The sequence below is a fragment of the Chiloscyllium punctatum genome, chromosome 1 (genome assembly GCF_047496795.1).
Source record: "Chiloscyllium punctatum isolate Juve2018m chromosome 1, sChiPun1.3, whole genome shotgun sequence".
NCBI lineage: Eukaryota > Metazoa > Chordata > Chondrichthyes > Orectolobiformes > Hemiscylliidae > Chiloscyllium > Chiloscyllium punctatum.
In genome coordinates, this window is record NC_092739.1 from 144,506,544 (window position 1) to 144,522,476 (window position 15,933).

Consider the following 15,933-nt stretch of genomic DNA (forward strand, 5'->3'; position numbering starts at 1 on the left):
GGTACTCAGTGTTTTGAAAAGATAGGCAGGAATGAAAATTATGTGGAGAAGCTTAGATAGTAAAGGAAAAGTTCAGTGCTGCAGCGAGAAATTATGTAAATACAGGTGATCAAGACATAGAATCAATCTGTGTATAAATAAGAAATAGCAAGGGAAAGTTCCCTAGAGGGAGTAAACTATAGGGTACCCATATAGTACTCCTGCAGTAGGGGACAGTATAAACCAGGGGACTGTGAGAAAGATATGGCAATAATCATGGATCATTTTAATATGCATATAGTCTGGATTATTGAAATTGGTCATGGACCCTCAAGGGAGAGATCATTGAATGTATTAGGAATTATTTCTGGAACAGTGTGTTGTGGAACCAACCCCCAGGGAGCAGGCTATTCTGGATTTGGTGGGATGAATTAATGATATTACAGTAAAAGACTTTCTAAGGAAAGTAATCACAAGATGCTCAAATTTCAAATTCAGGTTGAGGGTGGGAAGCTGGAGTCTCTCATTAGTGTTCAGGAGCTAAACATAGACGCAAGGACGGACTTGGTTCTTGTGGACTGCACAGGAAGACTAAAATGTCGGATAGTTGATGAGCAATAGCAGATGATGGAGATATTCAGTTCCTCCCAATGAAAATATATTCCAGAAGGGAAGTGAGTTTGTATGCTGAGGTGGGTGGGAGAAACATCCATGGCTAAGCAACAAAGTTAAAGAGAACATAAAGGCAGAAGCAAAAACATATTATATTGTAGGCTGGAATATTATGAAACATTTAAAGATTAAGTGTCACTAAAAATAGTACAAGTAAATTATGAAATATAACTAGCACAAAATATAAAAAAAGACAGAAAATGTTACTACAAAAAGGAAGAACGTCATTGAACTGAATATTGGTCCTTGGAGGATGAGACTGGGGGGTTACTAATGGGGAACACAGAAATTGTGGAACGTTAAATTCATACTTTATTAATTTTTCACAGTGGAGGACATTAGTGCCATCCCAATATTAACAGGTAGTCCAGAGTTTAGAGAAAGGGAGGAACTTAAAATAGTTGTCACCGCAAGGGAAAATGTATTGAGCAAACTATTTGGATTGAAGTCAGACAAGTCTCCAGGGCTAGATGGTCAACATCCTAGTGTGTTAAGATTGAAAAGAAGATGTAGAGTGGATGCAATCTAGAACAAGAGGTCATAGTTTTAGGATAAGGGGTTGCAAATTCAAAACAATGAGAAATTACTTTTCTCAAAGATCGCAAATCTGTGAAATTCACCATCCCCGAGTGCGATGTATGTCAGGGTATAATATGAAGAGTTACTGAGACAGATTTTTAATTAGCAATGGTTTGAAGGCTTAGGGAGTGATGGCAGGAAAGTGGAGTTGAAGCTGAGATGTGATCAGCCATGATTGTATTGAATAACGAAGCAGACTTGAGGGCTGAATTGACCGTTTCTGCTCCGAGTTCATATATTGTATCCTAAAGAATTTACAGAATATCAAAGTATCTTTATCCTTACATGTGCTGAAGTCAATTAATTTGGAGATTGAACCTGAGACCTACCTGACCAGTATGATTCAATCTGCTTAAGAAACTGACTCAACAAGGTAGACTGGTAACTTCGATCTTAAACATTATGTATTTTGTATTAGGATTGAAAGCCACAGTGCAGCTCATCCTCAAAGAGATTGGAGGGTTTGAGCTGTAGGGAGAGGAGGAATAGGGTGAGGCTTCTTTCCCTGGAAGATCAGACGCTGAGGAGTGACGTTTTTAGAAATTTATAAAATCATGAGGGACATGAATAGGGTGAATAGCCACGGTATTTTTCCCAAGGTAGAAGAGTCCAAAACTAGAGGGCGTAGGTTTAAGGTGAGAGGGGAGCAATTTTCATGCAGAGGGTGGTGCATGTATGGAACGAGTAGCCAGAGGTGGTGGAGGTGGGTACAAGTACAGCTTTTAAAAGGCATCTGAATGGGTACGTGAATATGAAGGGTTTAGAGGATTTGGGCCAAATTCTGACAAATGGGAATAGATCAGTTTTGGATATCTATGCAGATGAGTTTGCGCAAAGGGCCTGTTTCCATGCTTTATAACTCTGACTCCATTTGTAGAGGGAGAAGGAAATGGGTATTTTAAATTAGTGACAAGTACAGGATTTAAAAGGTGTTGCAAATCTATGTAATCATTTCTCATGAGTAAATTTATTCTGTGGAAGTGTTTTTCTTTATATTTAACTTGAATGTGAAAAGTTGAAAACCATAAATATTGTGTGGGGAGGTGGAAGGGTGTGGAAGGGTATGAAAGAAAGAACAAAATTAAGTAATATATTTATAATAAAACTGTATATTTTATGATTGCAGAAGTATTTTTGGTTTAGAAGGTTGATACATGTTTGTTTTAGTTGAGAGAGATGTAATCTGATTTTTGTTTCTTTACAGATATTCAGGTGCTAATGGGAAGCCTCGTTTATTTGAGACAGGGCATAGCAAACTCACCATATATGCACCTGTTAGATTCTAACCAGTGGGCTGATATCTGTGATATCTTCACCAGGGATGCATGCTCTCTCCTTGGTCTCTCAGTAGAATCACCACTGAGTGTCAGGTATGAGTAAATATCATTAAATCTGTTTACACTATCATACGTTGAGGTTTCATGCTTATTAAAAATTGAACTGAGATTACCTAAACTGAACTGAACTTAGTTCTAGAGAAGAGTCAACTTGGATTCAAAATGTTAACTGTTTCTCTTTCCATATATGTTGTTACACTTGAGTGTTTTCTATTTTTAGACAAGCTAATTCTGTCATTTAGGCCCAACACAGCATCTTAAATCCAATCTGAAACATATTTGATTCCACATTCAAATAAAATATTAGTGTGCAAACCACGGGGACGTATGTCATATACTTTGAATGCAGATGATAGCATTATTGGCTTGGACAACATTTATCACCCATCCCTAACTGCTCTTGAGAAATGGTGGTGTAATGCTACCTTAATCTGCTAGAGTCTGTAGTGGGTAGGTATGCCACACAGCTGTTAGGAAGCAAGTTCCACGATTCCAACTGCTGGTAAGTGAAGGAGCAGTGATATAGTTCCAAGTCAGTGATGTGTTGCTTGGATAGGAAGTTTGTATGCTGTTCCAGTGCCCATGTCCTTCGAGGTGTTGAGACTGAGTTAAGAAGGTGCTGTGGGAGAGTCTTGTTGAGTTGCTGCAGTACCCTTTATATATGGTATACACTGCTATCACAGTAATAAAGGGAATGAACACTGAAAATGGTGGATGAAGTTAATATCAAGTGCACTGTATTATCCTGGATGGTTTTGAGCTGTTGACTACACTCATCCAGGCAAGAGAAGAATATACCATCACATTCCTAATTTGTGTCTTGTGGACAGGCTTTGGGGAGTCAGGAGGTGAGTTACTCGCTGGTGAATTCCTAGCCTTTGACTTTCTCTTGTTGTAAAAGTACTTATATAGTTAGTTCTGTTTACTTCTGAACACTCTGTACAAAGATAACTGCCAGAAAGTTGAAAAATTGATTATTTATTAATTGTAATGCTGTTGAATGTCAAGGGGAAATGTTTCTTGTGTGGCACAAATTTTACTTGCAATTGATCAGCCCAGTCCTGATGTTTCATGTGAGCACTGGTTGCATTGTTATCTTGTGAGTGGTGCTGAACATTGTAGAATCATCCATGAAGCTTCCAAAAACCAAAACCTAAAATACCTCAAAAAAAAAGCAGCCTGTTACTGCCAGAAAGCTTTTGCATCCTCCATCTTGGATTACCCGGGCGCGTAAATCTTAGCAGGACTTATACACATTAATGGTAAAGTCTAGGGAGTGTTGCTGAACAAAGAGACCTGGGAGTGCAGGTTCATAGCTCCTTGAAAGTGGAGTCGCAGGTTGATAGGATAGTGAAGAAGAAGTTTGTATGCTTTCCCTTATTGTTCAGAGTATTGAGTACAGGAGTTGGGCGGGCATGTTGCGGCTGTACAAGACATTGGTTAGGCCACTTTTGGAATATTGCATGCAATTCTGGTCTCCTTCCTATCAAAGGATACAAAGAACAAAGAAAATTTACAGCCCTGGAACAGGCCCTTTGGCTCTCCAAGCCTGTGCCAATCCAAATCCACTGTCTTAACCTGTTGTGAATGTTGTGGAACTTGAAAGAGTTCAGAAAAGATTTACAAGGATGTTGCCAGGGTTGGAGGATTTGAGCTGTAGGGAGAGGTTGAATAGACTGGGTCTGTTTTCCCTGGAGGATCAGAGGCTGAGGGGTGACCTTATAGAGGTTTATAAAATCATGAAAGGCATGGATAGGATAAATAGAGAAAGTGAGGTGGGGAGGTCCAGAACTAGAGGGCATAGATTTAGGGTGCGAGGGTAAAGATATATAAGAAAGCTAAGGGGCGACTTTTTCACGCAGAGGGAGGTACTTGTATGGAATGAGCTGCCAGAGGAAAGTGGTGGAGGCTAGTACAATTGCATTTAAAAGACATCTGGATGAGTATACGAATAGGAAGGGTTTGGAGGGATATGGGCCGGGTGCTGGCAGGTGGGACTGGATTGGGTTGGGATATCTGTTCGGCATGGACAGGTTGGATCAAAGGGTCTGCTTCCATGCTGTACATCTCTATGACTCTATATAACCTCCTGCTTCTGACATATGATGCAAGGGAGATAGTTGATGAACTAGCTGGAGAATGTTAGGCCTAGGACATTACCCGAAGGGATCCTGCAACGATGTCCAAAAACTGGGATGACTGTTTCCAATTAGTGCAACCATCTTTGTGCTAGGTGTAACCAGTGGAGAGTTCTCCACGGTTTCCATTGACTTCAGTTTTACTCTTGATGCCATACTCAATCAGATGCTGTCTTGATGACAAGGACAGTTGTTTTTCCCAGTAATATTACACTTTTCGTATCTTTTGTGCAACTCTTATGTTTAGTAAAACATTCCAACTTCCAAATTGTGCTTTGCCAACAATACTGGGAGATGGCTTGTTGAATAAAAAGACTAACAGAATAGTAGGACCAAATGGGCACTTTCTGTGCTGTATCTCCAATGTAATACAATGCTGTAATTTCATCCTGGTGTTGTGTATGAGGAAATACTTTTTATTCACTTGATGGCAGTGTTGTGCCACTTCAAATACACGTATGTAAATTATCAATAGGAGAATGTGTTGCTAATCTGGTCCTCCCTGAGGAGGCACAAAGGCTGTGAGTGATCCTTCTCATTTTTAAGAATGATTCACTTTGGCTATCTTCATGCATCTTAACTGACTTGAGAATTGGAATTTTGTTTTCTCAGCCAGGGACTATTTTGTTTGTTCAGAAGACAATGATCATCATCATGTTACAAACTAGAGTAGTTGTGACTAAACTATATAATCATTAGGACTTAATCGATCTTACCAGTATTTGATCTACTCAGAACCTTCTAATTAGCAGTTCATATGTTTTGTAAAATGTCAACACCTTTTCAGAATAAAATCTTCAAGGTTGCTGAATCTTAATTCTCAAATCTTGTACAGTTAGAGGTCTTGCTACATTAATGAAACAAAATGCCAAGTATCTTCTGTTTGCAAAAATTATTGAAAACCAAATTCACAGTATGTTGTATATCGTGTTTGAAAAGTTTTCATATTAAATTGATATATGTATCTTTTGTTTATTAAGAATTATTTGTTCAGTTTTTCAGCAGGGTGCATTGCATTGCCAGCTCTCATTAACATTAAGGCAGTAATCGAGCAGAGACAATGCACTGGAGTTTGGAATCAGAAGGATGAGTTGCCAGTGAGTGCATATTATTATTTATGTTCAGATTGTATGTAAACCCATTTTAGACTCAGATGCTTAGTAGACTTTGGATCAAGTTGGGTTCGGATGTTAGAAGTGGCAGCCAAGCTGGGGAATTGCTATTGTTGCCTTCTATTATATGGCAATTAGCAAGTGAAGGATGCACTGTTCATGTTGTTCAAACTTTTCCAGTTGGGTAATTGCTTGATCTCATGATGATTTTTGAAGCTAATTCAAAATATATTGGAAATGCATTAAATGTGGAAGAAGGAGAAGGAAATCAGCACCAGTCAGAATACTTTCTTCTTATCCCTGTTTCAGTCCAAGTTCAATGTTGAACATCTTAATGAAAGCCCTAATGTTATCAGCAAGTATTCAAGGAAATTCCTGATATTTTGCATGGAGTGCTATGTTCTCATTTTAAAGACTGCAACCACCATGTTGAAGCAGTCTTGAGTCGGAAACAGGAGGTGCATTGCAGTCTGGATTTCTAAGGCTAACCACTTTAACTGAGCACTAACCTATCCACACAGTCCACAAGTAAGTTTACATAGACCTTCCCACAATCATGAGAATATGTGGACCTTTTCACGAGCAACAGGTTTGCAAATTTATTTTAAAGAAAGGCCAGGAAGTAACATTTAACTTCCACAAGGCTATGGAGCACTATAATTTTGGGCAATTCATTATAGGAAAAATATAAAACCAATGGAAAGTTACAGTTTAAATCTGTACATTCACAAAAGCCCTGATGAAAGTTGTTTCACTTTTTTGGCTGACCAGTGAATTTCTGACAGGACATAGTCTTGGGGCAGCTCAATACATTCTTTTACAAGGAAAGTCACAGCTTGTAATTCATCCCTATTTAACATTAAGTTGCTAGTGTGGCAGATATGAGAATAGATGTTGTGAGAAATAGAAATGTTAAACAGCAATTTTCCTATTGTTTTGTAATGCTGTGAAGTAATTTTGCATCGTGATACAGAGAAACAGTAATTGAAGTTTAGCAGTTTGAGTAGAAATGAAAGTTCTCTCTAAAGTAGCTGGTGTTTTCAATCCTGATATCCAGGCTGCTGGCTGCAGTCTCTGCACTTGCAGTTAGTTGCATTGAGGACGGTTGCTGCCTTTTCAATATTTTATATATAGTGAAGAGAAACACAGACAACTGCAGTGAGTTGCATTGAGTATTGGGATTAGATTTTATTATTAGGTATGAAGTACAAAGGTCTCTTAAAGAGCCTATACAGAACTGAAATTCGGAGTGCATGCCTCAGTTGAGCGTTTCCCTCATGCTGATATGTCATAACTTGGAATTAGAGGAGAAGTAGGTACTCTTGGGTTCTTCGTAATATGTGGCTGGTGCAATTCACAAGCATCTTTATTTTTAAAAATAAAGGTTGTCTACTATTAAACAAACCTATGTTTATGGGTTGCTTTCATATCATTCTTCAATTACCTCTTAAGATTACTATTCTTTATCTGCCCTCCTTGGTTTCCAGTATGCGACAGACTAATTACAAGATCATCATCTTTGTCAAATCACTGCATGGTCTCACCGCTTTCTTACTTTGCTGATCTCCTTTGGTACACCGTTCTCAGACACAGATGCAGTTACAAAAAAGTTCTCTACCTAATTTGTTTGGTACTTTGTTTTAACTCTCAAAGAACTAATTAAAATTCTCCTTAACTGTGCCTTTTCAATCCAATCCAATCCAGTCCTTTTCCCACTTTCCCTCTTTCTTGATTCTTATCATTTCTGAAGCATTACTCTCTTGCAAAAAAAAAGCCATATTGTTGAATGCTATTTTCCAATTTGTTTTTAGATCGAAGTAGACCTCGGTAAAAAATGTTGGTATCATTCGATCTTTGCCTGTCCAATTCTTCGACAACAGACTACAGAATCCAATCCACCTATGAAGCTTGTCTGTGGCCACATAATCTCGCGAGATGCTCTGAATAAAATGATTAATGGAAGCAAGTAAGTGCTGTCACAGAAACATCCAGAAAATGAAGGGTTTCAATTTCATATTTGCAATAATTGATCACTCAGAACAAATAGTTAGTCGGACATCCTTGGTGATTGTTTACAGAATTGTTTCATTACAAAAGGAGTAGGTCATTCAGCTCCTTGTAATCTTGTTTTAAATTCAACTAGATTACGTTCAATTATGGTCCATTCTGAAGTCACATGACACCAGGTTATAGTCCAACAGATGTATTTGAAATTGCAAGCTTTCGGAGTGCTGCTCCTTCATTAGATGAAGGACTGGAAAATGACTGATATAATGACCTGTTTAAGAATGGAGGGAGGCAGAAGACAAACTATAGGATGGTTAGCCTGACCTCTGTTGTTGGTAAGAATTTAGACTCTGTTATTGAAGAGGCAAGTGGGCAAGTTTAGTTTGTGATTATGTTCGGCATGGCCTGGTTGGACCAAAGGATCTGTTGCCATGCTCTATGACTCAGATTGTAGAGTACTTGAAAGTGCATTAAGTAGGGCTTAGTCACCAATGGGAGGTCATAACTGACAAATCTATTGAATTCTTTGACAATGTAATGATCAATTTACATAAAGGAGAGCCAGTAGATGTGATCTATTTGGATTTCCAGAGCCATGGGAAATGAAGGTTACAGGGATAGGGTTGGGGGAGGTGGGTGTGCGTGGGATGCCGTTTGGAGGGTTGGTCTGGACTTGATGAGCCGAATGGCCTGTTTCCATGCTGAAGGAATTCTGAGAAGATAAGAGCTCATGGTCTTATGGGCAAGGTACTGGCATAGATAGAGGATTGACTGACTGGCAGATGGCAGAGAGTGGGGATAAAGGAGTCCTTTTCATGATAGCTGGTGACTAGTGGAGTTCCACAGGTGTCAGTGTTGGACCTCAGCTATTCATGTTATACTATAATGATCTGGTCCAAGGGTACCAAGGGATCTGGTGGGCGGCACGGTGGCACAATGGTTAGCACTGTTGCTTCACAGCGCCAGAGACCCAGGTCCAATTCCCTCCTCAGGCAAATGTCTGTGTGGAGTTTGCACATTCTCCCCGTGTCTGCGTGGGTTTCCTCCGGGTGCTCCGGTTTCCTCCCACAGTCCAAAGATGTGCAGGTTAGGTGAATTGGCCATGCTAAATTTCCTGTAGTGTTAGGTGAAGGGGTAAATTTAGGGGAATGGGTCTGGGTGGGTTGCTCTTCAGAGGGTCGGTGTGGACTTGTTGGGCCGAAGGGCCTGTTTCCACACTGAAATTAATCTAATCTAATCTAATACTAAGAGTATTGTTGCGAAGTTTGCAGATGCCAAAAAGATAGGCGGAGAGGCGGGTAGATTTGTGGACGTGGCAAGACTGCAAAAAGACTTAGACAAGCTAGGAGAATGGACAAAGAAGTGGCAGTTGGAATGCAGTATGAGAAAGTGTGAAGTTAGGAAGAATAGACAGGTCACTGTTTTTAGCTTTAAATTCTAAATTATGCTTTAGAGTCATAGAGATGTACAGGATGGAAACATACCCTTCGGTCCAACCCATCCATGCCGACCAGATATCCCAACCCAATCTAGTCCCACCTGCCAGCACCCGGTCCATATCCCTCCAAATCCTTCCTATTCATATACCCATCCAAGTGCCTCTTAAATGTTGCATTTGTACCAGCCTCCACCACTTCCTCTGGCAGCTCATTCCATACACGTACCACCTTCTGCGTGAAAAGGTTGCCACTTGCGTCTCTTTTCTATCTTTCCCCTCTCATCCTAAACCTATGCCCTCTAGTTCTGGACTCCCGACCCCAGGGAAAAGACTTTGCCTATTAACCCATCCATGCCCCTCATAATTTTGTAAACCTGTATAAGGTCTCCCCTCAGTCTCCGACACTCCAGCGAAAAAAGCCCCAGCCTGTCCAGCCTCTCCCTATAGCTCAAATCCCCCAACCCTGGCAACATCCATGTAAATCTTGCCTGAACCCTTTCAAGTTTCACAACATGGGCGGCACAGTGGCACAGTGGTTGGCACAGCTGCCTCAAAGCGCCTGAGACCCGGGTTCAATTCCCGCCTCAGGCGACTGACTGTGTGGAGTTTGCACGTTCTCCTCGTGTCTGCGTGGGTTTCCTCCGGGTGCTCCGGTTTCCTCCCACAGTCCAAAGATGTGCAGGTCAGGTGAAATTGCCCGTAGTGTTAGGTAAGGGGTAAATGTAGGGGTATGGGTGGGTTGCGGGTCGGTATGGACTTGTTGGGCCGAAGGGCCTGTTTCCACACTGTAATGTAATGTAATCTAATCTAATCTTTCTGATAGGAAAGAGACCAGAATTGCACGCAATATTCCAACAGCGGCCTAACCAATGTCCTGTACGGCCGCAACATGACCTCCCAACTCCTGTACTCAATACTCTGACCAATAAAGGAAAGCATACCAAATGCCGCCTTCACCATCCTATCTACCTGCGACTCCACTTTCAAGGAGCTATGAACCTGCACTCCAAGGTCTCTTTGTTCAGCAACACTCCCTCGGACCCTTACCATTAAGTGTATAAGTCCTGCTAAGATTTGCTTTCCCAAAATGCAGCACCTCGCATTTATCTGAATTAATCTCCATCTGCCACTTCTCAGCCCATTGGCCCATCTGGTCCAGATCCTGTTGTAATCTGAGGTAACCCTCTTCGCTGTCCACTACATCTCCAATTTTGGTGTCATCTGCAAACTTACTAACTGTACCTCTTATGCTCGCATCCAAATCATTTATATAAATGACAAAAAGTAGAGGACCCAGCACCGATCATTGTGACACTCCACTGGTCACAGGCCTCCAGTCTGATAAACAACCCTCCACCACCACCTTCTGTCTTCTACCTTTGAGCCAGTTCTGTATCCAAATGACTAGTTCCCCCTGTATTCAGTGAGATCTAATACTGGCTCACCAGTCTCCCATGGGGAACCTTGTCGAACACCTTACTGAAGTCCATATAGATCACACCCACTGCTCTGCCCTCATCAATCCTCTTTGTTACTTCTTCAAAAAACTCAATCAAGTTTGTGTGACATGATTTCCCACGTGAAGCCATGTTGACTATCCCTAATCAATCCTTGCCTTTCCAAATACATGTACATCCTGTCCCTCAGGATTCCCTCCAACAAATGGTCCACCACCGAGGTCAGGCTCACCAGTCTATCATTCCCTGGTTTGTCTTTACTACTCTTTTAAACAGAGGCACCACATTCGCCAACCTCCAGTCTTCTGGAATCTCACCTGTGACTACCGATGATATAAATATCTCAGCAAGAGGCCCAGCAATCAGTTCTCTGGCTTCCCACAGAGTTCTCGGGTACACCTGATCAGGTCCTGGGGATTTATCCACCTTTACCCATTTCAAGACATCCAGCACTTCCTCCTCTGTAATCTGGACATTTTGCAAGATGTCACCATCTATTTCCCTACAGTCTATATCTTCCATAACCTTTTCCACAGTATATACTGATGCAAATTACTCATTTAGTATCTTCCCTATTTTCTGCGGCTCCATACAAAGGCTGCCTTGCTGATCTTTGAGGGGCCCTATTCTCTCCCTAGTTACCCTTTTGTCCTTAATATATTTGTAAAAACCCTTTGGATTCTCCTTAATCCAATTGCCAAAGCTATTTCATGTCCCCTTTTTTGAGCTGCTGATTTCCCTCTTAAGTATATTCCTACTTCCTTTATACTCTTCTCAGGATTCACTCGATCTATCCTGTCTATACTTGACATATGCTTCCTTCTTTTTCTTAACCAAACCCTCAATTTCTTTAGTCATCCAGCATTCCCTATACCTACCAACCTTTCCTTTCACCCTGACAGGAATATACTTTCTTTGGATTCTCATTATCTCATTTCTGAAAGCTTCCATTTTCCAGCTGTCCCTTTACCTGCGAACATCTGCCTCCAATCAGCTTTCGAAAGTTCTTACCCAATACCGTCAAAATTGGCCTTTCTCCAATTTAGAACTTCACATTTTAGATCTGGTCTATCCTTTTCCATCACTATTTTAAAACTAATAGAATTATGGTCGCTGGTCCCAAAGTGCTCTCCCACTGACACCTCAGTCACCTTCCCTGCCTTATTTCCCTAGAGTAGGTCAAGTTTTGCACCTTCTCTAGTAGGTACATCCACATACTGAATCAGAAAATTGTCTTGGATGCACTTAACAAATTCCTCTCCATCTAAACCCTTAGCACTATGGCAGTCCCAGTCGATGTTTGGAAAGTTAAAATCCCTTACCATAACTACCCTCTTATTCTTACAGATAGCTGAGATCTCCTTACAAGTTTGTTTCTCAATTTCCTTCTGACTATTAGGGGTCTATAATACAGTCCCAATAAGGTGATCATCCCTTTCTTATTTCTCAGTTCCACCCAAATAACGTCACTGGATGTATTTCCGGGAATATCCTCCCTCAGCACAGCTGTAATGCTATCCCATATCAAAAATGCCACTCCCCCTACTCTCTTGCCTCCCTTTCTATCCTTCCTGTAGCATTTGTTTCCTGGAACTGCCAGTCCTGCCCAACCCTGAGCCATGTTTCTGTAATTGCAATGATATCCCATGCCCTGACTTCATCTGCCTTCCCTGTTAGGCCCCTTGCGTTGAAGTAAATGCTGTTTAATTTATTAGTCCTACCTTGTCCATGCCTGCCCTGACTGTTTGACTCACTTCTGTTCTCAACTGTACCAGTCTCAGATTGATCCCTTTCCTCACTATCTCCCCGGGTCCCACCAACGCCTCCCCCACCACCTTACTAGTTTAAATCCTCCCGAGCAGTTCTAGCAAATTTCCCTGCCAGTATATTAGTCCCCTTCCAATTTAGGTGCAATCCATCCTCCTTGTACAGGTCACCTCTTCCCCCAAAAGAGATTCCAATGATCCAAAAATGTGAATCCTTCTCCCATATACCAGCTCCTCAGCCATGCATTCATCTGCTCTATCATCCTATTCCTGCCCTCACTAGCTCGTAGCACTGGGAGTAATCCAGATATTACTACCCTTGAGAACCTCTTTTTTTAAATTTCAGCCTAACTCTGTAATCTCCCTTCAGAATCTCAACCTTTTCCCTTCCTATATCGTTGGTTCCAATGTGGACAATGACCTCTTCCTGGCCCCTCTCCCCCGTGAGAACATTTTGCACCCTCTCTCTGAGACATCCTTGATCCTGGCACCAGGGAAACAACACGCCATTCTGCTTTTTCTCTGCTGGCCACAGAAACGTCTGTCTGTACCTCTGACTACAGAATCCCCTAACGCAATTGATCTCTTGGAAGCCGACGTACCCCTCGTTAATTAATTGAATTTTAAATTCCACTAGCTGTTGGGATTTGGGCCCATATCCTCAGAGCGTGAATTTGGGGCTCTGGCTTGCTTGTCAAGGAACATTACCACTGTGTTTCCCATGTAAAATTGGTCTGCTGTATAATTCCCAAAATGTTTGAGTGATTAGCACAGGTGTAACTACCAGAATGTAAAAGTACAAAAAACATCTTTGCTGGTCCCACAGCACTGCAACAGTTGACTGGTAGAGTGATCATGAAGGACTGTTTATCTTTCTCTGATTCTTTTAACTGTGATTTTCTAATTAAGTTTCATTTGTGTTCACTTCCTAGGTTAAAATGCCCGTATTGTCCAATGGAGCAAGCACCAGCTGATGCAAAACAGATCTTCTTTTGAAGTTTACTGTGATTGGGGAAATCGTTTAGGAAGTTTTGAGCAGGGCTGTAGCAATTCATTATTCTGTTGGACTAATGCTTGCTAAGTTATGGTTGGTGTGAACATGCCAATGTGTATTTGGGACAGACTGAAGAAGGAAAACTACTGGGTATAAATTGGTTGCAATAGGGCTTTTTAACTCAGCTTGGTCTTGATACTTGATCAAGTGAGTACACCAGCACTCACCATTTCATGCAGTTATTTTATATTGAGACAATACTAGTAGTGCATTTTTTAAAACTTAAAATATATGTAATTACCCATGAACAATGTTTTCGTATGGTTCCTCATAGTATCATTGTCATTTCATGGGTTACATTTGATTTTTTTAAAGTTCGGTGTGATCTTCATTCTTTAAATAAAATAGAGAAAGTGAATGTATGAGTAGACAACTACCGGTAAAGTTTGCATACCTTTCTATGTTGGTTTGATTGAGGTAGCTTTGGTATATTTTCATGTAATTTCTTTCCTGCCACAATTTGGCACAAAGCTCAAATATTGAGTGTGCATATATTAAGCTCCCAGGGGCTGATTATTTAAATTTACTGTAAATTTAAAAAGAATTTGCATTGAAAGTGGGCTAGTGGAGTATTGGCATGGGGAAAGGAACCAGTGCATGAAGGATAAACATGTATAATTCTGCTTCATGTAGATAATTTAGTTAGGTGTATGGTACCATGTCCAATACGTAACTACAACCTGAAATATCTTATTAAACAGAAGTTGTATACCAAGCATTTGTGTATTTCATCACTGTTTGGAGTGTACACCATCCTGTTCTATTTAAGAATGGGTTGTTGAAATTGCATAATTACAATTGCTTTGAAGTCTGTTCTCTGTTGTATGAATTAATTCAGTGAAAATCTGCAGTTTGGAAAAGAGTTCCAAAATACTGTACCTGCATCATGATGAAATTTGTGAATAATGTTAAAATTTAATTAAGTTTCTCATGCTCCAGCTTCCTTGTATTCCTCACATTTTCCATTCATGCTGGTTGTGTTTTGTACATTAAACATTAAGCCCCCAGACGCACTACCAGAGCGAGGGAGACGTAAGTAAGACTTGTTAGTCTCTAAGCAGAAGTATAAAAATGCAACTTATCTTTACTTAACTGCTCCCTGATTGTGCCCCAGGTACCAGATTGTCAGTCAATACACACAAACACAATACCTCCAAATCATGACTACTAGAGATTGAGATGCCAGTGTTGGATTGGGCTGTAGAAAGTCACACATCACACAACACCAGATTATAGTCCAACAGGTTTAACTGGAAGCATTAGCTTTCGGAGTGCCGTTCCTTCATCAAGTAGATGTGGAATGTCCAATTGTGCACTCCACAACCACCTGATGAAGCGACGCTCCGAAAGCTAGTGCTTCCAATTAAACCTGTTGGACTATAATCTGGTGTTGTGTGATCTGTAATTTTCAGCAATCTCTGTTTACACAGTAAAACCTAAGGAGACTGATTGATTGAACTCAATCATTACCTCACTGTTATTTGACCAGTTCAAAGCATGTTATACCCTTCTCGCCTGTCCAGGCCAGATCAGTCTCTGGATTTGTATGTCATATTCTCAAACTCCAATTAACCTGGAAACAGACCAGTGCCAAGAATAAAAATTGTATTCTTGGTACTAATGTTCTATCTGCCCTCTGTCTAAGACATTCAACTTGTGTTCAGATGATCTTTTTTGTTCTTGTAGCAACCTGCCTACTTTCATGCTTTGGTTTGGATTTCTGCTGAAATTTTACTTTTCACATTTTGGTTCCTTTCACAATTTTCATGGTCAGAAGCATTTGGTTAATGAAGGTGCAGACCACCAGTACCATATCATGTCACCACTCAGCTGCTTTTACCCACGTGTTATACAAGCAAGAATAAAATCAGATTCCATTGAACACAAATTAAAACATGCAATTGGTGCAATAATATTTAGTTTTTCATCAATTAACAAGAAAACCTGCTGTAAGGATTTCCCAGGATTTCAACACAGCGGACTTTATCTTAAATTCTCCTTGTTCTTAAAATTTTGTTTTTATTATATTACAGTGGGAGGACTGTTTCTGAACTTTTTATTTTTTTAATTTATTACTATGATTTTCTGCTTTTGAAAGTGTGTAATGATGGACTTTTTATTTCTTTATTTTAAATTTTTTCCTAAGAGTTTGTACTCAAGAATCTGTTACCTGTGCTGTAAGTGGTGACTTGTAAACTTTTCACTGTACTCATGTGAGTACATGTGACAATTCAATTCAAAAATTAAGCCAGAATATAAGGCTTGGAGGACTCTGTGGCCTCCAGTTTCTGTGACCATGTAATTTGTCTTGGTGGTGTTGATTGAGAAATGAATATTGACTTGGATGCTGAAGAGGACTCCCCTTCTCTGAAGAAGTCCTAAGAAATCCTTTGC

General features: G+C 40.4%; 1 protein-coding gene across 2 annotated transcripts in view; it reads left to right on the forward strand.

Annotated features, from left to right (window-relative positions):
* Positions 1 to 14,254, forward strand: part of LOC140480930 (E3 ubiquitin-protein ligase RMND5A) — a 52,664-nt gene extending 38,410 nt beyond the window's left edge. For both annotated transcript variants that reach the window (XM_072576531.1, XM_072576541.1), the window contains 4 exons: positions 2,435 to 2,600; positions 5,700 to 5,802; positions 7,629 to 7,783; positions 13,418 to 14,254. In XM_072576531.1, coding sequence (XP_072432632.1) covers positions 2,435 to 2,600; positions 5,700 to 5,802; positions 7,629 to 7,783; positions 13,418 to 13,481 — 488 coding nt within the window. In that variant the 3' untranslated portion in view covers positions 13,482 to 14,254. The remainder of the gene's footprint in view (positions 1 to 2,434; positions 2,601 to 5,699; positions 5,803 to 7,628; positions 7,784 to 13,417) is intronic.
* The last annotated feature ends 1,679 nt before the right edge of the window (positions 14,255 to 15,933 follow it).